This window comes from Dromiciops gliroides, chromosome 6 (genome assembly GCF_019393635.1).
Source record: "Dromiciops gliroides isolate mDroGli1 chromosome 6, mDroGli1.pri, whole genome shotgun sequence".
NCBI lineage: Eukaryota > Metazoa > Chordata > Mammalia > Microbiotheria > Microbiotheriidae > Dromiciops > Dromiciops gliroides.
Window position 1 is genome coordinate 78,705,313 of NC_057866.1, and position 25,541 is coordinate 78,730,853.

General features: G+C 36.4%; 1 protein-coding gene across 1 annotated transcript in view; it reads left to right on the forward strand.

Moving 5' to 3' along the window:
• TAPT1 (transmembrane anterior posterior transformation 1) overlaps positions 1-25,541 on the forward strand; it is a 95,897-nt gene that overhangs the window by 22,182 nt on the left and 48,174 nt on the right. Inside the window, exon 4 of the mRNA XM_043971592.1 lies at positions 16,844-16,962. Within this exon, the coding sequence (XP_043827527.1) occupies positions 16,844-16,962 (119 nt within the window). The remainder of the gene's footprint in view (positions 1-16,843; positions 16,963-25,541) is intronic.

Here is a 25,541-nt window from a genome sequence, read left to right on the forward strand (position 1 = left end):
TTTAACTGCAGTAACGTTCAGAATTTGCTGGTACTCATAGTGAACCTGAGGCTCACCATTTGAGAGCCACTGTTCTAGCCTATTAAGGTCCTTTTGGATCCTGACTAATTCAGTGTATTCATTATCCCTCCCAGCTGTGATATCTGCAGTTAATAATCCTCGTTGATGGAGATTCTCACCAGTGGGGATTCTTTCACCTTCATAAAGTAGTCCTTTAACTGGTAGCTTCCCCTTATTGATGATATCTGAAGGGTTTTTCTTCAGCCTGGATTTTCTTATGTGCATGGAAGTTTTGCTCTGCCTAATAGTTTTCTACATTCATTAAATTCATGTACTTCTCTAACACTAATTCTCATGTTCTTTAATGATTACATACTCTGTTTGAAAACTTGATCACCTGATAGTCAATAAACTATCTTTTTAGGCTGAAAGTTCTTCCCCTGCTCTTGGTGTTTCATTCCTTTCTAATTCATACCCCCCCCCCCAACTAGCAAAATCATTTTCCTAAAGCACATGTCTGATTGCATCACTCTCCTCCTCAAGAAGATTCTCTGACTCTGTAGGGTAAAGTACTAATTCCACACCTTGGCACTTAAAGCCCTTCACAGACTGACTCCAGCCTACCTTTCTAGACTGATTTCACATTTCTGCTGTGTATTTTATATTTCAGGCAAAACGGCCTACTTACTGTTGCCAGAATTATTATCCTATTCTCTGCCTTGGTTACTTTGCACAAGGTTGTTCCTTGAGCCTGGCAGGTACTCCCTTCTTGGATTTCTGTCCTTTAGAATCCTTAGCTTCCTCCTAGCCTTAGATCAGGTGGTATCTTCAAAAGGAAGCATTTTCCTTTATGTTGTCTCCCTCCTTGAATTTTCTTGAACTTGGTTTATTATCTTCCCACTGTCTCGACCCTTGAGGGCAGGGTCTTGGGGTATGGCTAGGGCTAGGAGAACTTAAGCATGAAACCATGAGGCCTGAGTTTTTCTCATGTTTTTTCACTTTTAAAGTTTCCCCTCTGGCTGAAAGCTTTGCCTTGTTTCTTATGCTAGAACAATACATACAGGAGTTTCTCTTTATCATATATTTTCTTATGTTTAGTAAGGTTTCTGCTGTCTCCAAAAGTCTCCCCACATTCAACTTGTTCGCAGAACTTCTTTCCACACTAAGAATTATAAATAAAGGATGGTTTGAAGTCTGTATGCATTTTGATAGTTGGTGACTTCAGTACAAAGGTAAGTAGGAAGGAGGATGATAAAAAAATTAAGTTAGAAAATATGGGTCAGGTTTGTGAAAGGAATGGCTCAAGGCTCATAACTATTCAGAAGCCTCACATCTGTATTTCTCTAATACTTTCCTTTTTTAAAAAATGGTTTATTGATCCTTTTTATCTTTACATCATAGTCGTACCACCCTACCTTTCCTTCCCCTTCTTCCTTGTGCAAAGAGAAAGTTAAACAAAAACATCTGATCAGTGTCCGACATTGTATGTATTACTTTGTCCAACAAATCCTCTGTAATCTCTTCCATGGAGGAAGCAGAATATCTTTCTTTATGTTGTCTCCAAGACCTTCACCATTTTTTTCATTATTCAGAATTAAACTTTCTTTTAGTGATCTATTCATTTACATTGTTGTCATCATATATCTTGTTCTCTTGCCCCCCCCCCCCCCCCGCCCCCCCTTGTTGAACTACTTCAATGCTTTCTTTTTTTTTTTGGTGAGGCAATTGGGGTTAAGTGACTTGCCCAGAATCACACACCTGGTAAGTGTCAATCATCTGAGGCCAGATTTGAACTGAGGTACTCCTGATGCCAGGACCGATGCTCTGTCCACTGCATGACTTAGCTGCCCCCGAATGCTTTCTTTGAAAAAGAGAATTGAAAATGCTAGACATCAGTTAACATCATTTTTTAAAAATGAAACTGACTATATCTTAACAGTCCTAGAATGACTACTTACTGATGTAAGAGTCACATCTGAATATGTAGAGTCAGATAAATATTTGATTAGAACAAAGGTCAAAATATTAAATTGGGATAAAGAATAAAGATGAAAAAATGACACTGCATATTATAGCCACTTTAAGCTGACCTATTCTGCAAAAATCTATTCAATAAGAAGTTGTTTCAACAATAGCCCATAAACTCCCCTGGCTAGGAAGAGAGACTTTGTGAACAAGGCAAAAATCAGTTTAGCATACAGACTCATTTGTAAAATACTACTGAGAATGATGGTGGAAAAATTTTTTAAATGAAAAACAGTGGAAGTAAAGTCTACAGAAAGCTTGGCATTGAGAGCCAGATGAGCCACATCATCCCAAGAGGACTCAGAAGAAACTATCAAGAAGACAAGTAAACAGAAAATAAGGATGGATTTGTTAATGTTTCTTTAACTATTATTTGTTTTCATCAGTGTCCTTGGCGTGAGCATATTTAGATACTTAGCATCTAACTACCCACTGTATTATGTGAGGAAATAGAAATGGGACATAAGATGAAATCTGATAGTGACTGAACATAAACTGATATATGGAAGAAAAAAATCTATGCTGGGGGCAACACAGTTCTAAAAGTCTTTAGGAATTTATTTTCAAGATATCTCAAAGAGAAGAATGAAAAAGAACAGCGGCCTTGTCAGGCCACTTCCTGACAAGAGGTGGCCAACTAGAATTGAGCCACATGGACTTCATTTTTTTCCTTTGGAGCAGGCTATTGGGGAAGACACTTGAAAGGATAATGCTTCATTCTCCCCTTCAGCCTTGAGAAGTTTCTGGTATTAGGGAGATGTACAAATGTGCCTACTGCACCCCCGTTATTTTGCTGAGTACTGGCTAGGGCTGCTGCATCAGTTTAAAGTTTCCATTCCTACCCTGACAGTAAGGCTACTGCTTGCACATGATAAATAGAGCACATGTACTGACCTAGAAGAGTCTCTGGCTTTGTTGCTTTTTTGTTGTTGCTTTTTCCACCCACTTTTTGTCTTTTCCTGAATATAACTGATTGATCCTGAGCTGGACATTCCTAGTCTTAGTGACAGTCTTAGGAGTCAAAATGTCAGTAGTTCCAGTTTCCTGAATTGGAAAGGATTGCCACTAACAGGAAAGAGAATCCAAGTCTTGCTATGATCAGCTAGAATCCTTTGGAGTTGCTTTAGCCATCCTATGTGATATTTCCTGACCTCATCAGCTGTGGTAGAACAGCCAGGTACAGTGACATTGAGACATGTAGCCCCTGGTTTGGGCATAGAAGGACAAAGTCAGGCCCCAGCAGTGGCACTGTAATAGCTACTGCTTCAGTACTGCAGGGAGGTAGCAGTTATCTCTGGTAGAGCACACGGTGAACAGAGCTGCCAGGCACCATCGGTTCAGGCAGATTTGTAGATTATGCTTTTCAAGACAACTATGATCTGTGCTGATCCTGACCCCACAACCTTCCCTTGTCTGAGGACTGTTTTTTTGAAGTCATGGAGAATAGATCAGTGCCATCCTCCACAGTTTACATAAATATTAAAGAAATTCACATGGCAGATGAGCACTAGTATTTTCTAAAATTCCATGAGAGACATAAAAGTCCAATTAACCATTTGGTAAGTAACTACTCCTTTGTAAAAGTAAGTCTGTGGTAAATCAAACATTTAGATAAGACAGTCCCTGCATACATAGAATTTATAGTCTAGTAAAGAATCAACAGAAGCTCCTATTTATATGCAACATGAAGGTCTGTAAAGTGCTTTCCTGCCAACAAGCCTGTGAAGTAGGTAGTATAATTATTATTATTATTATTTTAGAGAAAGTGAAATGGAGACCCAATGAAGGGAAGGAATTTGCCCAAGTGACATAACTGGTAAGTGTCAGATCGGAGGATGTGGTCCCGGTCTTCTGATGTCAAACCATGGCTATAGTCCTTTGTCCTTATTCAGTTGTTTTTCAGTCATGTCTGACTTTTTGTAACCCCATCTAGGGCTTTCTGGGCAGAGATACCCGAGTGGTTTGCCAGCTCATTTTAGAGCTAGGAACTGAGGCAAACAGGATTGAGTGACTTGCCCAGGCTCCACCCAGCTGCTCAGTCCTTTACTTTGACCAGATGATCTAACAGCCCTTTAAGTTTTGATAGCAAGCTTCCTTACAAAAATAAAAATTCACTTTCTATTTTAGACATACAACTGTAGGACTATTTTCAATAGCCTTTTATTTTTAATGTACACTTGGGTTATGACTAATGTGTAATTGCACAAAAGCAATTTCCTTATTGGTGGTGACATTTTACCATGTGGGGAGAAATGAACTATATTTGTGTGTTGTTCTTAGTGCTACCCAATAATTCTGTGACTTTTGCTGAAACTTTTCAACAATTTCAGTTCAACAAATATTTTGCTAAGTGTATATCTGCTATGTACAAGTACCAAGCTGGGGATAGAAAAATAAAACAATCCCTACCCTTGAAAAAAATTTTATTCTTTTGTTAAGATATTTAGTATAACAAGATAATTTGTGCAAAGAGAGAACAGAGCACATTAGTAAATAAGGAGATCAGGGAAGGCTTCATAGTGGTTAAATTTTAAAAGAAAGTAAGAATTCTGAAAGGCAGAGGTAACAAAGAAAGTATATCTATGCCTGGAATAATGCCAGGGCATGGGATTGTGGTATATCAAGGCAGGCAGCACCTAGTAGTCCCATTTGACTGCAATACAGAGTGCATGAAAAGGAGTAATAATATAATAAGACCGAAAAGGTAAATAGGAGCAAAATTATGGAGAGTCACTGGAGGTTTTGAATAAGAAAATTATAGGGTCATAATATTTGGCAGTATTTTGGAGGGGGGGGGGTGAGAAGAGACAAGATGAGACACAGGAAAACAAATTAGGGGCCTGAATGAAATGAGTGAGAGGCAATGAGACCTGAACAAGTATGGTGTTCATGTAATTGCAGAGATGAGATTTCTGAGAGAGACTGTGCAAGTAGAATCAATGTGACTTAGCAATGATAACTTGAAGGTTAGGAACATAGATGACTGAAAAGATGGCATGAGACCCAAATGAGCCACATCATCTCAAAAGCACTCAGAAGAAACATTAGTATTCCATCACAAACATATGCCACAACTTGTTCAGCCATTCCTCAAATGGGCATCTCCTCAATTTCCAATTCTTTGCTGTCACAAAAAAGTGCTATTTTTTTGTACACATAGATTCTTTTCCCTTTTCTTTGATTTTTTTGGGATATGGACCTAGTAGTGGTATTGTTGGGTCAAAGAACATACATAGTTTTATAACCCTTTGGACACAGTTTCAAATTGTTCTCCAGAAAGGTAGAACTAATTCACAATTATAGCAACAGTGCATTAGTGTCCCTATTTTCCCACATCCCCTCCAGTATTTATCATTTTCCTTTTCTGTCATACTAGCAAATTTGATAGGTGTAAGGTGGTACATCAAAGTTGATTTAATTTTATTTCCCTAACTAATAGTGACTTAGAACTTTTTCCCTTATGACTACATATAGTGTTGATTTCTTCTAAAAACTGCCTCTTCATATCTTTTGACCATTTATCAGTTAGTGAGTGGCTCAGCTCCATGTAAGTTTGAGAAATTAGGCTTTTATTGCTATTAATATTTTTTCTAATTTGGGCTGCATTGGTATTGTTTGCACAAAACCTTTTTAATTTCATATAATCAAAGTTATCCATTTTATCTACTGTGATGCTTTCTAGCTCTTGTTTAGTCATAAATTTTTCTTATATCCATAGATCTGATTGGTAAAAAATTTCCATGCTTTCTTAATCTGCTAATTGATATCACCATTTATGTCTAAATCATGTACCCATTTTTACTGTATCTTAGTATACAGTGTGAGATTTTGGCCCTTGCCTAGTTTTTCCAAACTGCTTTCCAGTCTTCTTAGCAATTTTTGTCAAGTGATATATTCTTGTCCTAAAAGCTTGGGTCTTTTGGTTTATCAAACACTAGATTGCTATGGTCAATTGCTACTATGTATCATGTACTTTATCTATTTCACTGATTCACCTCTCTATTTCTTAGCCTGTACCAGATTATTTTAATGATTACTACTTTGTAATATAGTTTAAGATCCGGTACTGCTAGGCGCCACCTTCCTTCTCATTTTTTTTATTCTCTTGATATTCTTGACCTTTTATTCTTCCAGATGAATTTTTTGGTCATTTTTTCTAACTCTTTCTAATTCTTTGGTAGTTTGGCATGGTACTGAAAAAGTAAATTAACTTAGGTAGAATTGTCATTTTTTATATTGATTCAGCCTGCCCATGAGCAATTAACATTTCTCTAATTGTTTAGGTGTCTTATTTCTATGAAAAGTGTTTTGTAATTGTGTTTATGTGGTCCCTAGGTTTGTCTTGGCAGGTAAACTGCCAAGTATTTTATAATGTTCACAGTTACTTTTAATGGAATTTTTCTTTCTCTTCCTTTTGGGTTCTGTTGGTAATATATAGAGAGTGTTCATGATTTATGTGGGTTTATTTTATATCCTGAAACTGCTAAAGTTGTTAATTGTTTCATCTAGTTTCTTAGTTAATTCTCTCAGGTTCTCTGAGTGTATGCCATATGCAAAGAGTGATAATTTTGTTTCCTCTTTTTATTCCTTTAATTTCTTTTTCTTGTCTTATTGTTATAGCTAATAATAGTGGTGATAATGGGCATCTTTGCTTTACCTTTGATTTTACTGGGAAGATTTCTTGCTTATCCAGATTACAGATAATACTTGCTCTTGGTTTTAGATAGCTACTACTTAGCATTTTAAGAAAATCTCCATTTATTCCTGTTACTCCTGAAACTGAAATAAAAGTTGTTCAAATCCATGTGTTCCTTGCCATATAATTTCTTTTTCATCTGACACTCCTTCCAATTTTATGAAAATTATTTATGAAAAAGCAGTCAGCCTCATGAGTTATACACCTATCATTGACATACAGGAAAGCTTTGTAGTGAAAGGGGATCAGAAAATTCTAGGCCTAAAAAGTAGCCACAGAATATCAGCAACTGGGGTAAAGACAGTTGTTTCCCATATCTGTCTATTAGTCTCTATATTCTCTTAACTCTGCCAGTCAACACAGTGGCTAGTGCTCAACCTAGAGTCAGGAAGACAGCCTCAGATACTTCCTAGCTATGTTACCATGGTGTGATAAAATAATGGGGTTTATTTGGCAGCTGCCCAGGCCCCCCCCCCAAGATTGATTTAGAATTATTTGAATTGGGTGAGACTGAGAAACTGACTGAGTACCTACTTAAGAATGATTAAATCAAGACCATGCCTGGCTGGCCCTGAGTCAGGTGTTGTTCTCAGAGGCTGTGGTCTACTGACATCAGCAGGAGACGACCCTCAACCAATCAGCTTGAAGGACCTCCCCTTTTGGGGAGGGAGACAGGAAGTAGGAAAGGGAGGCTGTCTTGCTGGATCTTCCTCTTTTCATTTGAGACATCGGCTTGGCGGCCGAACTTCACGTGGGCTGCTAGGAAAGGAGGGTCCCTCTTTTCGTTTGGGACTTTGGCTTGGTGGGAGACAGAAAAGGTGGACAGAAAAAGAGTAGATAGAAAGTAGATAGACTTTTCTAGCGTTATAGGATCCCATGTGTTGTCTTTACTCTTTAATAAATCCTTAAAAGCCTAAACTCTTGCTGAATTTATCAGTAAATCTTAGCCAGTTTCCCCCAAAAAACTGGGGGGGAGCAGGTTAGGACCCACATTTAGATTTTAAATATCACACTGGTCAAGTCCCTTAACCTCTGCTTGCCTCAGTTTTCTCATGTGTCAAATGGGGGTTATAATACAACTTAACTCATTGTTGTTGTGAGAATCAAATGAGATATTTATAAAGCAGTTAGCTTGATGCCTGATACATGACAGGTTCTTAAAGATGATTTGTTTCCATCCTTCTTCTGAGTGTGACAGTTTTAGCAGTTTGCTTGGCAGTTTATGATTCCCTTTTTCTTGGCTGGAGCCATTTTGAAAGTAGTAGCAACAGTACCCAAGGCCATGGGAGACAGATTTGGGGAGTGAAAAAACAAAATCTTTGAATCAGTCATTGTTTGGTCTTTTGCTACATTGTGTGACAATTGGAGTGACGCCACCTGTTGGAGAATTACTATAGGAAAGCTCCGCCATGAGGAGAAGGCGTCTGAAGGCAAGCCATGTGGCTTGGAAGGTCAGTTCCTTGGCGTCAGGAAGTGATGTTTGATGTTTCCGGTTCAGACAAGAGGCTTCTGGGAGGAAGAAGGAAGCATTGGGTCCTTTTTTGTTCCTGACCTCGCCATGGCAGGTTGGATGATGGGGTCTCTTAGAAATAGTTAGATTTGGGGCAGCTAGGTGGCGCAGTGGATAGAGCACCGGCCCTGGAGTCAGGAGTACCTGAGTTCAAATCCGGCCTCAGACACTTAACACTTACTAGCTGTGTGACCCTGGGCAAGTCACTTAACCCCAATTGCCTCACTTAAAAAAAAGGGGGGGGGAATAGATTTTTACCTTTCTGATCATTAAATTCTAATGCTCTTTAATAAATGCTTAAAAGTCTAAACTCTTGCTAAAGTTTCTAATTTATTGGTGACTACTCATTAGATTTTTAGACAGTATAGCTAGATAGCAACTTTACAGTTGAATTGAGAAAAGTCATACATTACAGAACCTGCAAGATACAGTACACTGCAGCAAGCAGAATGGGAGGACTTCTGGGGCCGCTATATCATTGTCTATCCCTCTCAGATATTTTAGTAATAGATAGTAAGTACTGTGAGGGGAAATCATTGGTCTAGGTCACTTTTTTTTTTTTTGAAATTCATATATTCAAAAGACTGCTGTGCATTAGCTATTATGAAAGGCACTGGATAGACATTTTCAAGAAAGATTTCAGCTTTACTTTCTGATTTGAACATTGATAGCAATATATCCTTTTCCAGAGCCTTCTTTGATGAACTATACATTTTCTTTTTTTTATGTTTTACTGTATTTTTATTTATTTTGTTAAACATTTCCCAATTACATTTTTATTAATAAGGTATTTTATTTTTTTCCCATTACATGTAAAGATAGTTCTCAACTTTTGTTTATACAAGCTTTCCAATTTTAGATTTTTCTCCCTCCCTCCCCCCTCCCCTAGACAGCAGGTAATCTGATATAGGTACACACACACAACATTAAACATATTTCTGCATTAGTCATGTTATAAGAGAAAAATCAGAGCAATGACGAAAAACTTCAAAATAGAAAAACAAGAGCACCAAAAGGAAAATAAATAATATGGTTCATTCAGCATCTATACTCCGCAGTTCTTTTTTTTTTTTTCCTGAATTTGGAGATCCTCTTCTATCATGAGTTCCCTGGAACTCTTCTGTACCATTGCATTGGTGAGAAGAATATAGTCCATTACAGTAGATCAACACTCAATATTGATGATACTATGTACAATGTTCTTCTGGTTCTGCTCATCTCACTCATCATCAGCCTTAGGTCACTTTTTTAACAAAAATTTTTTAAAAGGAATATAATAGTATAAAACAATATGGGGAAATAAGTACTGGAAGTTATTTTAAAGATATGTAATATTTTGTATATGTAGGTATTAAAATTCAGTGGGATCGGGCGGCTAGGTGACGCAGTGGATAAAGCACTGGCCTTGGATTCAGGAGGACCTGAGTTCAAATCCAGCCTCAGACACTTGACACTTACTAGCTGTGTGACCTTGGGCAAGTCACTTAACCCTCATTGCCCTACCAAAAAAAAAATTCAGTGGGATCATGTGTTGGGCTCTTTATATTATCCATTCATCAGTGCAGATCACCTTATCATATAATGTCTATTCATATCTTTCCATGTATCTGTGAGGCTGGATTTTAACTCAGGTCCTCTTGACTCCTGGGTCAGTGCTTTATCCACTGCTCCACATAACTGCCTCCCTCTAGTTCTTTTGATATTTTTGATATTTGATATCATCACAACACTCAGACTATTCATCTCTTATTCCTTATTCTCATTTCATAATTGGTTTACCTCATTTGCTGGTCACCTGTGTGCCCTTGATGATGTATTTTATACCACTTCTTCTTTTTTTGTTTTTTGCAGGGCAATGAGGGTTAAGTGACTTGCCCAGGGTCACACAGCTAGTTAAGTGTCAAGTGTCTGAGGCTGGATTTGAACTCAGGTCCTCCTGAATCCAAGGCCAGTGCTTTATCCACTGCACCATCTAGCTGCCCCATACCACTTCTATCATTCAAGTGTTACCTTGACCCAGGAGACACTCCCCAACCCCAATCTCCCTTCCCAAAAGGAGTTCTTTCTCTATACTTATATGTAAGGATGGAATTTATCCTGTAGGCAGCCTCAACAAGGAGAGTCAAGTTTTTCTCTATCTAATTCATTATATCCACATCCAGGAGTTGCATGGAAACTCTCTACAACAAAGCTTAGGTGTGGCTCATGTCAAGTGTTTTCCCAGAAGGGTCTTGCAGAGTCTCTTCTAAAAAAAGTTATATATTGTACAAATTAGATATCAAATATGCAGCAGCTATTTATTCCCTCTGCCTCAAAAGCAACGCTTGAAACACAAAAGATTCATAAGCATGCAGCATCCTCTTGGCAGTGGTCGTCTCTTTGGAAAAGCAGTGTTTTTGCCCTTTAGGAGTAATGGATCATCTCTACACTCTAGAACTTTCCTAATCAAGATATTGCTGAGGATTTGCTTTTTCATAAGTTTTCCTGCACTCATACCTGCTTCAATGTTGGGGCTCCATTTCCAGTACCTGTAGCTTCTGTCTGTGTTTTTGTTTTTGTTTTTGTTGTAGTTACAGCTTTATTCAGTCTGGTTCTATTTTTAGATCTTTGCTGGAGTAAAACTGGAAGAGTTGGGCTTCAACGTCTGTCTGACCCAAGACAGGGCCATTTAATCTGAATGTCTGCTTGGCTTCTGTGTCACACTGTTGATTCATTGACATCAACATCCCCTATTTTTTTTCACATTGTCTCCTTCCACCTAATGTTAGTAAAGTAAATGGGGGGTTTTTTGGCCCCAAATTATGACTTTACATTTATCTCTATTTAGTTTTACCTTATTACTTTTCACTTAATATGTTAACCAGGTGGGATCTTTTAATCTGTCACTTGTGTTAGTTATCCCATACATAATTGTGGCATTTCTTCCTTTAATAATAAAATGATCTCTTTCTTCATCCAAGTTGTTAATAAAAATGTTGGAAAGTGGAGGGTTAAGAATAGATTGCTAGGGTAGGTCAATAGAGCCCTACCTTTAAGTTGACAAGGGCCCAGCACTGCCCACTCTCTGTGTCCAATCTAGTGGTTCAAACAGTTTTAAAACCACCCAACTATACTGCCTTGTACTTGCTATTTTCCATGTTGCCCATAATGGAAGTATTGGAAATTTTGCCAGTTTCTTGGCTAAAATTTAGCTAAACTACATTTACTTCTTTCCCCATGTCAAAAAATCTAGGATTATGGATTCATAGATGTAGAGCTGGAATGGATGCCATCCCGGCCTGTGCCCTCATTTTGGAGTCAAGGAAACTGAGTCTCAGATGATTTAATTACCTTGCCCAATTCCCCACCAGTAGTGCATGTTATTGAAATTTCATCATAGATCCTGTAATTCTAGAACTAGTGCTTCCAGAACTATTGCTGAAGGAAATTAAATTAGTTTGGCATGACTTCTTATTGATGCAGGCATGCTGGTTCTTTTTGATTGCTGATTCCTTTTCTAGATGTTCACTTACCTTCCCTGAAGTAACACATTATAATTTTTTTTTATCAGAGTTGAGCTCACCAGTCTTATTTTTCAGTTTTCACACTCTTTCTTTTATAAAAATTCCAGACATTTTTACCTTCTCTATTCTGTCTACACTTGCTCCTATATAGGTTTTATCCAGTACCTTTCAGAGATCAATGACAGTGATTCTGCAATCATATCCATAAATTATTACATTTAGATGTAGTTCATATGGAGCTAATAAGTTGAGCTCAACAAAGAAAGCAAAATGGTCTCTTTTCTTCTTGCATGTCTTGGATTTCAACTCCTTATTCACCGTTTTCTTCTGCATTTTTTATTTTGCTCTACCTTTCTGTGTCCTAACTAGTTATCATCTTATGTATGTGAGGAAGAAATATAGTTAGCATAATTGGAGCTTGATTTTAAAAATTGCTGTATCCTATTTCCATCCTTACTGCTGGCTTTTTTTTGTCATTATGATTTATTCTAGAAAAAGAATTAGTAATTACCCAGAATTCAGTGGAGGTTATACTATGTATCCAGAAATCTGAATATGAGAGAGGTTATTATATATTTCATAAAAATTCCCCTTCCATTAGATTTTTTTTTTTGGCATGGGGCAATGAGGGTTAAGTGACTTGCCCAGGGTCACACAGCTAATAAGTGTCAAGTGTCTGAGGCTGAATTTGAACTCAGGTCCTCCTGAATCCAAGGCCAGTGCTTTATCTACTGCACCACCTATCTGCCCCTTCCATTAGATTTTGAGCCCTTCAAGAGAAGCCATTTTTTGTATCCCTAGTGCTTTACACATAATAGGTACTTAATGTTTATTGATTGACTGTTAAATTTCTCCTGTTTCTGTATCCTAAGCCCCAAACACCAAATCATCTGGTAAAAATAATGTAGTAAACACAGGTTATTTGTCTTAGCTTTCCTACGGAAAAGATACTTGCTCAGTTTTTTTTAAAAAAAACATTTCAAAGAGAAGCACTCTCAAGTATTTATCTTAACAGAATGGAGCAAGCACTTGCGTATTTTATCTTTAATTTTCCTTTATTGTTCCCTCTTGCAAAGTATTCAAAAATATTTTTGAAATTTATTGGATAGTACATATAAAACAGTAATACAGCTTTTGAATCATGTTTCAAGATTCATAAATCCTCAGTAAATAAACATTTATTAAGTGCCTAGCATGTTCTAGGCATTATGCTAAATGCTGGGGATACAAATACAAAAAAGCAGAAAGTGTCTGTTCTCAAAGAGTTTATAATCTAATGGAGGAAGACAACACTCAAGAGGAAGCTGAAAAGTTGAGGAGGAGAAGGAAGGAATGGAAGTTACTCAGAACAGAGGGTATGATGGACCCCGGGCCAAACAAATGCAGCTGGTGGAAAATAAATAGATGGTTGCCCTGGGAGACACCTTAAATGGAGGCTTTGGGAGAAGTTCTTTGCTCTACTCTTCAACTCTCCAATCAGAGGAGTAGCAGTTACTGAGGGTATCAGTGAGCCGTGAGTACAAAGGCTAATATGGTCTCACAGGATGATGAATTGTCCTGATGACGATGTTCCCTGGGATCAAGATGGAATGCAATCCAAAGGAGTATAGCTGTTAGGAAAAATGGTGGAAAAACTCTGATATATGGGAGTGAGGTGGGGGGTTTGCACAGTTTGTAGGTCTGCATATATGTTTCAGAAATGCTTAATTTCTCAATTGTGTTTATTAATTTAAATTTTTAGTCAGTTCTGCTCTAGGCTAAAGGATATTCCAGAAATATATTAATTTATAGTATTGGCAAGATTCTCAGGTCTTGATTTATGCGATTATATATATGTAGTTGAAAGCCTATTAGTTTTGTCAAGTCAGAAAGCATTTATTGATGCTTGCTTTGTATCAGGCACTGTGCTAAGCACTGGAAATACAACTATAAGCAAAAAGAAAGACAGTTGGGGGCAGAGCCAAGATAGTAGACTAGAAGGAAGCAATGAAGCTGAGCTCCCATCCACAACCTCTCCAAAGAGATCTATAAAATTCACCAAACCAGATAGAATCTTGATGGAGAAGTCCAAAAAAGATAGTGAGTTCTTTGTCTGGTCCATGTCACCACAGGAAGACAGAGAAGTCTCTAGTCACTGGGGAAGGGATTGGGGCTGACGCACACAGCTAGTAGAACATTCCATCACCCAAGGAGAGGCTACACATCACCAGAAACTGAAGTTCCAAACCTGGGACATCCCAACCCATACCAAGGCCGCTTTGAGGATAGGTCCCAGTTAACAGCTTTGTCAATCCTAGGTGGAGTGAGAGGGGATCTGTGCTACAGAGGTGGTATTGCCCTTCCCAGATAAGGAGTCTGAGAAAGGATAAAATTCAGAAGCCAGTAGCAGTAGTCGTTTGACTCAAACCCCACACTCAGAGCAGGATCTCACTTCCCAGCATCTAGCCCAGCCTGGAGGGGAATAACGAAGGCAGGAAATCCAGACCAAAGGTGAGATTACAATTCTTCCACTTTGAACCAACAGAGCCTTGCAGCTACAAGATAAGGGCTGGAGCTAGCAGCAGTCTACTCTTAGGTAGCACCAAATCCAGGTCAGGTAATCTGCAGAGCTCAGACCAGAGGTGCAGCAATCAGCCTTTGACTTGGATCAGACACCTTTGGAAGCACTGAGAGCTTGCAGGTACCCAACCTGTTGCTGAGATCCTAGAACAACACAACATTCAATATTCCCCAAGAAGCAACAAGAGGACCAGGCCAGACCTTCCTTCTAGAAGTGTGGCAAAACCCAGACCTAATATCAAGTCTGAAGTCTGGAAGTAGGTTGGAAGAGTGGGCAAATGAAAAAGAAAGAACTATAGTATCATGAGCTATTGCAGTAATAGGGATCCTCAAAGAATGCATCAAATCAAACTTGGTGCAAACTCAACCAGAATTCTTACAAGAGATAATAATACTTGAGGAAAAAATGAAAACAAATTATAACTATAGAAAAGAATTGGTATGGGGTAACTTCTTATTTATCCTGCATATTTTGCTTTGTATATATTTGTTTGCTCATTAGATCATAAACTCCTTGAGGGCTGGGGACTGTCTTTTGCTTCTTTTTATATCCATAACATTTAGCACAGTAGCTAGTGTAAATGTTGGTTTATTGCTCTACCATAGGTTGATAGATTTAAAGTGGGAAGGAACTTTAGAAAGAAAGTAAATTCCTTTTAATTCAATAAAAATGAGTATTTTATTTTCAGAAATAGTTTTTTTATAATGACTTACTACAGAGAGAGACTAGGATTTGCAGAACACTTTATAATCTTTTATTGGCCTCCCAGCTATGAATTTGTAAAATTAGGTTCAGAGAGGTTGTGATTTGCTCATAGTCACATAGCTACTAAGTGTCATAGGGAAAATTCAACTTGATGTCTCATCGTACTCAAGTTCATTGCTCTTTCTACTCCATCTCAGACCCAAAGAAAGACTTAACTCAAAGACTGAAAGTTGTCAAAAGCTATCCAGGAACAATATGATAAAAAAATTTAGTGATGAATTGTAGAGTGAGTAGTTCTGTCCAAGTTTGATGCAAGTTTAGAATGTGTCAGAAATGTAACTTGTCAGTGTATGAGAAGTCAGCACAAGGGGAAGTTCTTTAACTTCTCTGGGCTCCCAATTCCTACCACCTAAAAGAGTTTAGATTCAGTGATCCCTGAAATCTCTTGCAAGTCTAAAATTCTGATACTTAGATGTTCCTAGCTTCTAAAGAGCTTTGACATCGTGGAGAAAATGGTATCCATTTCACTGAATAGAATGGTCATGGAGTGACAGAATATAGTTAATAAACAACCATTTAGCGACTCAGTCAAGGAGAACAAAGCAGAAAAATATGTGAATATTATAACAGATAGGGAGCTCGCCTTACTCTAGATCCAGTTTTATATCCTCACTTAGACAATTGTGTGTATATTATGATGGCATATTAGAACGATGGAAAATACAAAGCAGAGATAAGTGGTGGCTCACTGCAGGGAGAGGAGACGAAATGATTGAAAAGTGCATAGAACGACAGACCATTTAGTGTAGGAGCAAAAGAACAACGTGGTTCAGTATAACCCTTGTATTAAAGCACAGTTTAATAATAACCATTACTCTAAATCATCAAAAAAAGTTAACCTTTCTCTATTCTATTTAAGTATCCATGATTACAGCATTGCCTATATTTAAGAATATGTAACTTAGCTTGTGACAAGGTCTAACCTCCAAAATGCTTCACCTGAGTTTATGAAATACGGTGCTACATTTGTTTGAGACAAATTTATGTTAAGGTAAAAACTATACAAAAAAGAGAAATGTAGTCGAATATTAAATCAAGAAAATTCTCTTCTGAATAGAGCAAATTCACTGGACTGTATTTTAGAGACATTTTTAAATTAGTGAACAGAAAAAGAAATTTGTGAATTTTCTTTGACATTAAGAATCATTTCATTAATTATGTTGTGTTTTATCCAAATAATAGAACCTTGTATTTTTGTCCCTGACCTGTGATTTCACTGATATGTAAACTCCTTTTACTGATACAGATACTGATTCTGGGTAATTTATGCCTAGAGAGTTATCTGGAGTTACTGAGAGATTAAATGATTTGCCCCATGGTTACACAACCAATAAAAGTCAGAGACAGGACTTGAAGGGAGTCTCCTGATTCCAGTGCTGATCCTTAATCCAGTTCACCTTTCTCTCTCTCTCATACTAAAAAGGAAACAGCAAACAGCCTAGAAAAACAAATCTAGGAATAAATCTTTATAATGTTTTTATGAAACCGTTTAAAGAATGAGGAAAGGCTTGGTAAACCATATTCAACATTTCATCCATCATTTGTTCAAAGGCTAATCTTCTGAGTTATTGGTTAAAGTGGATGACATACAGTGGGGGAAAATTGCAGATAGTCCTTTGCATCAAAATCTCCACAAAGTAATTTTTATCAGCAAAGCAAGTAGAATTTAATATTTAGTGATGAGAAGTAAAATGCCTGATGTTCTTAAAACTTATTGTTAAAAATTTGGCTTCTGAAATGACTTAAAAATAATGTACTCTTTTCTTTCTCTTAAAAAAATCTAGCTTATGATTTTTGGAATCTTTCTGTGCCTGGATGCATTTCTCTATGTGTTCACCCTACTTCCTTTGAGAGTTTTTCTGGCATTATTCCGATTCTTCACTTTGCCTTGTTATGGCTTAAGGTAGGTTTTTTAAAAATATATTATTACTTTAAAAATATGTATACTATTTCATTGTTTGTCAGAACTGATTGTTTTCACTATGCTAAATATACCGTGCAAATAAATATTAGGGGCAAGTTAACATAAGATAAAATTCACACTTATTTCCTTGTGATCTAACACAATGCAAGTAGTAATCATTAAATGTTTATCCTCCAGATTTTGGATTCCAAATGAATGATTTACTAGGCAAGAATCTGGCAAGAAAGTCACTAGGCTATGAGTTGGGAAGCCCATGTTCTAGTCTTGGTTCTCCTAGGAACTAGCTTTGTGACTTTTCACAAATCACTTAACATCAAGCTCAGTTTCCGCATCTGTAAAATGGGGATATTGATCTATAAAATCCCTTCCAGTTCTAAGAATGTGTGACCCTGTGTTCCCTAATAAATTTTTTCTTTTCTCGAAAAGATGAGACTGGCAACTATAGATTAACCCAATTTAAATCATTTCTACTAGCTCATAGGAAACTCTTAAAATATTTTTATAGCTACTAGCATGCCTTGCTCTTAAATGCTCATAAATAATTATTTGATTAAATGCAATTTCACTGGGACCTCAAATGTGTCCCACATGACTTACTACTATGTTCTGTGAGTAGTTCTTCACCATGATGCAGTCACTAGTTTCACCTCCCTACCCCCCATATTTAAATCTCCCTATAGGGCCTGACCCTTCAGTTTCATCAGCATGGCAAACTCCTGGGCAAGGCGACACCCTCAGCTGAGGGAAGGTTGATACCTGCGCTGGAACTCAAACTTGTAGAGTTGTGTAGACCACTGAGCATTGTTCACATATGCAACATACAAACACACATTTCTTTCTCTTAATGAAATTCTACTGCAGTAAATGACTTTATAGAACTCAAGTCAGACTTAAATTCATTTCCCCAAAATTATAAAAATGATACAGTCAGTAATTTCCAACATCATGTTCAATATTATATCATCTATCATAGTATCACACAGAAAGTGAGGGTGGGCAGATACTTTCCACTAAACGTATGTCAGTAAATAAATATTTATTAAAAATTAGTATGTGCACTTGGCTAAGCTCTGGGAATGCAAAGAAAGATAAAAGCCAGTCCCTGCTGTCAAAGAGCTTGCAAGGAGGGAAGGTACATCCTATGGGGAAATGACAGAGAAGTCTAGGGGAGTGGAGTCTAGAGGAAATGAAGAGCCAGGTGGTCTGGGCACCCTCCTTCAAGAGAGGTTCTGGAAGGAATTATGTCCTAGTAAAACTCAAAAAGAATCTGTTACCTGAACATTAGTCTTTTATTTCTTTTCAACATAGAATTTTAACCTTAATTATAATTTTCCCATTCTAAGTGTTTTCAGTGTCTTTCTTCTTAGTGTCTACTTCATACTTAGCAGGAAAGTTTGTCATAGATATGTCTGAATTCACAAAATTAGTTACTCTAAATGGAAAATAATTTGGACAGTTTCTGCTGTCCTTGAACTAGAAAATTGGCAAATATCCTATAATAACATAAAATAGATATGTTCATACATAATTAATGTAAATAACCAATACAAATGCCATGCCAGAAATGCCCCATTAGGAAATTACTATGCATTCAGTATGTAGAATATAATTCTATTTAATAAAAAGGCTAGTCATATATCATCTTTATATATATATTAAAATATAATAATATGCCAATTCAAAGACCTATATATTTTCCCATTTAAAATTACTTTTTTTTTTTTTTTTGGCAGAGCAATGAGGGTCAAGTGACTTGCCCAGGGTCACACAGCTAGTGTCAAGTGTCTGAGGTCAGATTTGAACTCAGGTCCTTCTGAATCTAGGGCCAGTGCTTTATCCACAGTGCCACCTAGCTACCCCTAAAATTACTATTTTTGATGAGGAAGAAACCTATTTTCTATTTCTGCTGTAAAATGTTAGAAATTATTAAATTTTGGTAAGAATAAGAATTCAGTCTTATAATACAATAACATACAATTCTATGAAGAAGCATCTCTTTATCATGATTTTTATTTCATACAGCCTTACACACCCACCAGAATGTGAGAAAATTAAGTCTATAGTAAAAATTAATTGGGAAATTCATTTTAGGATTCTTTAGGTTCATGATGAATAGTGTGAATCTTTCATACTCGAATAAAGAAAAATATCTTACTTTCCAATATTATTAGAATCTAGATTTCATTTTTTAAAAAAGGTTTTACATAAAGGAAGACAATGTAACTTAGTGTGGATAGAAAGCTAGCTTTGAAGTCAGGAAGACCTGGATTCACGTCCTGTTTCTGTTACAGATGAGCTGTGTGACAATGGGCTTTTAAAAAATTACTATAGAATAAATGTATCTTCTGTATAGGCAATATGTAGAGATATGGATTTATCGATATCTTTCTGGCTATTCATACACAGAGAGAATAAGATTCATTTATTTGTTACATTATGGCTGCCTTACAAGATTAGATCATTTCCAGTATCTTCACAGAGAATCAGGATAAAATACAAGTTCCAAAGTGGGAACTGTGTGGGAATCTGATAGAGCTCTGCACCACCCTCTCCCTACTTCCAGAGAAAAAAGCGAGAGAAAAGGATTATCATAGCCTTTGATTTGTACAAAGAAGGCAAATTGAAGCTTGGGAAGAACCTAAAACACACTTTATTGAAAGCAATGAGATTATTAAGATTTATATTCATTTATCAACTATGAAGTGAGGTACTGCTCAAGAGATTATTGAGTGACTATCTTTGGTAGTTTCCAGAGTAATGGGGTAAACAAATTAAAAGCTTAAATACCCTTTAATTTCTGGAGATGAATAATGAAAAATACTAAGGAGTATTTTTTTTTTCTTGGGTTTTTGCAGGCAATGGGGGTTAAGTGACTTGCTCAGGGTCACACAGCTAGTAAGTGTCAAGTGTCTGAGCCAGATTTGAACTCAGGTACTCCTGAATTCAGGGCCGGTGTTTTAACCACTGCGCCATCTAGCTGCCCCCCCCCCCCCCCGGAGTATTTTTTTTTTAAACCTAGGCATATACTATGGATAAGTAAGAGTGCTGTTGTACCTATGTCCCAAGATACTTTTTTTTTTTTAATCCTCTCATTTATTTGAGGTACCATCTCATCTCCATATAGACATCTAGTACAGCCTTAGGTACATTTTATGTAATCTCTACCTCTTCAGATTACATATAGTTTAAGTTCTGACTGAAAGCAGAGCGGTTGAGTAAAGGGTCAGAGAATCCCGGATTTCCCTGATATACCAGGGGAATGCCACTACTACCTGTTTCTTTCATTTCCCTTACTGGCCCAGAGCTACCGAAGTTTTGAATTTATTTGTAGCCCATTAGTAGTCTTCTTAATTTATCCTTCTTAAAATGCTTTGAAATGTAACTTAATTTTTAGGAAGTTTTTAAATGATTTACAGTCAAGTTTCTTTCCTTTTTTCACTTCCTTTTTTTTTAAGGGCTTGTAGTCAAAAGTTGACACTAGAGGGCACCTGTCCCCTTACCTTTCATAATACTTGTGAAAACTTCTCTTACTCTTCAACTTGCTTAAAGAAATCTTAATTATTAAATTCATGTAGTTGCTAATGTTCATATACAGTAAGAAACAAGGGTTGGTTTTTGTTTGTTTTTAATCTGTTGCTCTGTTAAGATGAATATCCACTTTAACTAGCATTTCAACAAATATTTATGGTGGGATGTCTGATATACACAATTTCGATGATGATGACCAAAGTGTTTTATTCACTAGAGTTTCTGAGTGTCTTAATTATGGTAAATACTGTGGTAAACAAATAATTCGTGTTGTGGTCTAGTCTGTATTGCTTTCATTGAGCCATTTTATAATTTTGATACTTTGTATACCATTGAAAACTATTATATTCTTGAAATGGTTTTTTATATAATCTTTACATTAATTTTTTTTCAAAAATAGATTCTTCAGAACTTTGGCATATGTTGCTAAAAGGCTACTAAATATACTTTAGGGTTAAGTAGTTTACTTTTGCAAATCCAATTTTTATTATTCAGGTGATAGCTAAACATTTCCTTCTTCCTTCAAGCAGCTTTACTCCCGTGTTTTCTCCACTTTCATCTGACTTGTCTTGCCTGAGCCATATCATAATATTTCATCTTTTGTACTACATCTCTTTCAGCAAATAAAAACTCCTCCTTCCATCTATCAGACTTCTTTTTGTATTTTTAAGAGGAGAAGCAGCAAGAAGAGCTTTTGAGATCAGTAAATAAGTTGAATAATGTTTGCTCTACATTGTTTTCCTTTGGTTCTATTTTCTATAACTTGGCCTTCTCTCTCCTCCCCCATAAGACAGAGTATTTTACCAGTTTTTTATTCCTTTGAAAAATTTTAAAATAAAAGATGATTTAGTCATGTGACACCTAGTTCATGGCACAGTGAGGAAAATATAAATGCTAAGAGTTCCTTCGTGTGATCTTTTTACATGGGGGAAGGGAGTGAGAAAGAGAAAGAATTTTAGAGAATTTAGAGATATAGACATTTTTGGTTCTTGGAATTAGCTGACTATTTTCATTTACTTGGATGCTTTCTGGTAACCCCTGGGTCAGCATCTGCTTTAGAATTTAATCTTTGAGTCATTTTCTCCATCTTCTATAAATTTACCTTGTATTTGCCCTGATATTGATCACCATACATACAAGCATTCTTTATTTCAATGGCGTGAAAATGCATGTTTTGATTATGTAGCATCCTACTTTAGGTCCCTTAAGTAAATACCACTTTCATCATGATTATTCAGAATCACTGTACATTTTGTCAGTGTTATCAGAATCTGGTAAAGATGAACCATTTTGTAAGCAAGCCATTAGTAGTGTCTGCTCTGTGCCAGGGACTATGCTAAGCACTGGGTATGCAAAAAAAGGGCAAAAAGAGCAGTCCTTGCTCTCGGGCAGTTCACAGGCACTGTAGAATCATCTGTGTGAGTGAGGGTCTATCACAATTGCTCTCTTTCAATCAACAAATTATGCTAATTGCTGAAATAAACTCTTGATTCAAAAATGTTTACAATAAAGTACCAAATCTGGGGGGAAATTGGTGTCTTTGACATTTCCTTATTGTGTGATACCAAGTTTTACTTCTCCTTAAACTTGGGTTCAAAAAATTAACTTCATTAGCATGAAATGGGTAACAAATTTTGGAGAACAGTTTGAAAAAAGACTTGGGTTTTCAAGTGGAAAATGAGCTCAATAAGAGCCCCCAGTGTAATATGAAGACTACGGAAGCCAGTGTGATCTTGGGCTAAATTAAGAAAAACTTAACTTTCAGGAATATAGAGGTGAGAGTTCCTTTGTACTGGGTGCTGGTTAGACCATTTTCATAGTATTGTATTCATTTCTGAGTGCCACAGTGTAAGCATTGGTGAATTGTAGAACATCAAGAGAAGAGCAACTAGAAAGGTGAAGGGCCCCATAACTATATCTGAATTTGTTGAAGGAGTTAGGAATATTTTGCTTGGAGAAGAGAATATGCTGGAGGAAGCTGTATTTGAAGGGCTTGTGGAAGCAGAATTAGACTCGTTCTTTGGGGCCCTAGAAGGCATAAGAAGGAGCAGTGAATGGAAGCTATAAAAAGACATATTTAGAATTGGTGTGAGGAAAATTTTTTTAATCATCAGAATTGTCATGCCTCAGGAGGTAGAGTAGATTTTCCCTTCACAGATCTTAAAGCATAGGCCAAATGATCACTTGCCTGGTATCTCATAGTAGCAGACTTTTCTTTGATATGGGTTGGATTAGCTGAGTACTCTTTCAGTTCTGAAATTCTATAATGTATTGTATTCCAGACTAAAAGAAAGTTTCCGTATTTGGAAAAATATAGTCATTGCACAGTTTTATCTACTTTTTCTTAGCGATAGCTTCTAGAAGCTTACTAAAATAAAATTTTACACATTCCAAAATCTTTATAAGTAGAATTGATCTATAAGTCTTTGTTTGGAAAACTTGTTTGTGCTCAGTTGTCAACTAAGGAAATCCTCATTTCTTTTTTGTTTTTTCCTTTTTTTTTTTTTTTTAAAGTGAGGCAGTTGGGGCTAAGTGACTTGCCCAGGGTCACACAGCTAGTAAGTGTTAAGTGTCTGAGGCCGGATTTAAACTCAGGTCCTCCTGACTCCAGGGCCGGTGCTCTATCCACTGCACCACCTAGCCGCCCCTAATCCTCATTTCTTGAAAAGGAAAGGTATGGTTTTCAAAGGATAAAATTTTCTAGTGTCAGCCGAAGAGGTTGCCAAGTCATTCTTTTCTTATAGATTCAATCACATATTATTCATTTCTATATGTTTTTTAATTGCACTGATATTGTAGTCAATCTACTTTACCCTTAAAGATTGTGCCTTTTGATTTGTTATTACAATTGAATGAAAGAATTATAGAGCAAAATGTCACCAATTGTTAAATATGAAATTTTTAAATGTCTCCCAAAAAATTTCTCTATGCAGGGTTGAAGTGATTTGATTTTGGCTTCTCCTTCATTTAATGTAAAGTATAAGTTTCTTTTGAAAATATTGAAGCTAGTAGGAATTTTTTTTTAATAATAGAAGAAAAGGCTGAAGTTTTTGTTTATTTTTTTCCCTGGTTATTCATCTTAATTCTTGTTAGCTCTTATTTTCTTGAGGCATTTTGGGGAACCAATAGGTTCTTATCAGACAAACTGCTTCCATTGAAGAATTCTAGTTCATCTTCATATTCTAAAACTATAAATTCCAAGTATTTAAGAATCTCTATACTTACTGGATTTCCTTTCATGTTCTATATTCTTAAAGATTTTGTTTTTCCCCATATAGCTTCCCTTTAAAAATTCTCTTTTTAAAATGCAATTTATTATGCAGGTTCAGTGGGGTGCACCTATGGTACACCTCTGCCCCTTTCTGCTATAGTATCTCAGGCTGCAGGTTTGCTTGAGTTTGGAAGTTCTGAGCCTTGGTAGAGCTGAAGCTGGGGTGTCTGTTCTAAGTCCAGTATTGGTATGATGAGCCCCTGGGAACAAAGCCCCACTAGGCTGCCCAGAAGGACAAACTGACCCAGTCTAGGTCAGAAAAATAGAACAAGTTAAAGCTTCTAGAGTGATTGGTATTGCTATCAACCTGTTAGTAGCCAATGTACTTCTAGCCTGAACAAGATAGGGAGACCCAGCTTCAAAATTTTTTAAAAATAATATTAATAAAATAAAATTCAATGTAGTTTTTTACACATAAGCCTTATTTTTGGTGTGTCTTGTTATTGCTACCACTATAATTCACCTAGAAAAAGCTCTTTGTAAAATTCAGTGAGGAAACCAAATGTTTCCTTTTAACATGACCTAAACATCTTTCTTTTTTTTTTTAAGATAGCCTATGTAGTCAGGTACATATTTACGATTTTAGCTTTCATAACATCAGAATTTGTTGTCCACCTTTTCCTCACGATGACCCTCTTGCGTAGGGTAGCAACATTACAACCTTCTCTCTCTCTTTCTCTCTTGTAAATCAGACCCAAGGGAGGAGCACTTTCACTTCCTTTATAGGATGGAATGTGGTGTCACAGGGACTCCTTGTGGTGAGTAAACCCTGATTTTTCCTTCTATGCTCTTGGCCAAATTGGCATAAGTTAAAATTAGTATCTATCACAATGCAAAAATAAACACCTTAGGCAGAATTAATAATTTTGGGGTGGAAATATGCTTTTCATACATAAGAATGCAATTTAGTTCCCTTCACTATTTTATCTCACAATAATAGCTTATATATACATATATATTTTTAAATGTATATTTGCTTTATATATATCACTTATCCTAACATTAAGAAGTTATCAGAATGTTCCACCCAGAGAAATTAATTTTTAAAAGTTCTCTTTCTAGAATAGCTTGAAACAAATTTAAGTTCTGAGAAAAACTTAAAATTTTCAATTTAATGATAAACTATTAATTTGAAGTTAATACTTTATACTAGAATTTAGCAAATAATTTCAGTCTTTGGATCCAAGAACATTTGCATATTTTCTTCAACCTATGTCTTATAAATAAATCTTCCTTATATATGTGCATATGTGTATGTATATGTGCATATATATTGTAAATCTTCATATGCAAATATGCACCTATATACATATATATATCTATACACATGTAAACAAAAATAAAACCAAGCCCAGTTTTTTAAAATATAATTCATAGACATTTAAGTTTTTAAGCCTTTGATTGAAATCCTTAAATATCTTTAAATTCCTTCAGTGGTCTCACAGGTAGCCAAAAATCAGTCTTTACCAAGAAAAAAATGGAATTCAGTAGAAGGGCCCCAGGTTTTATTACAAAATGACACTTGCAGTAGTGGCCCATTGACATTTGACTTCCACCTTTATTTTTATCTTGTGTTTTGATAGCTTTTGCCTCCATATTCCCGATTAAAATATGAGAATGATTCCATTTTCTCTCTTGTGTTGCTCTCTTCTCTCTCGCCTGCTGTCTTTATTCTCCTCATATTATTTCCCAATCTTAGTTCATATGTATTCTTTCCGTCTTAATTGTGGGTGTGGCATGAGAGGACCAAAGAGGAAAA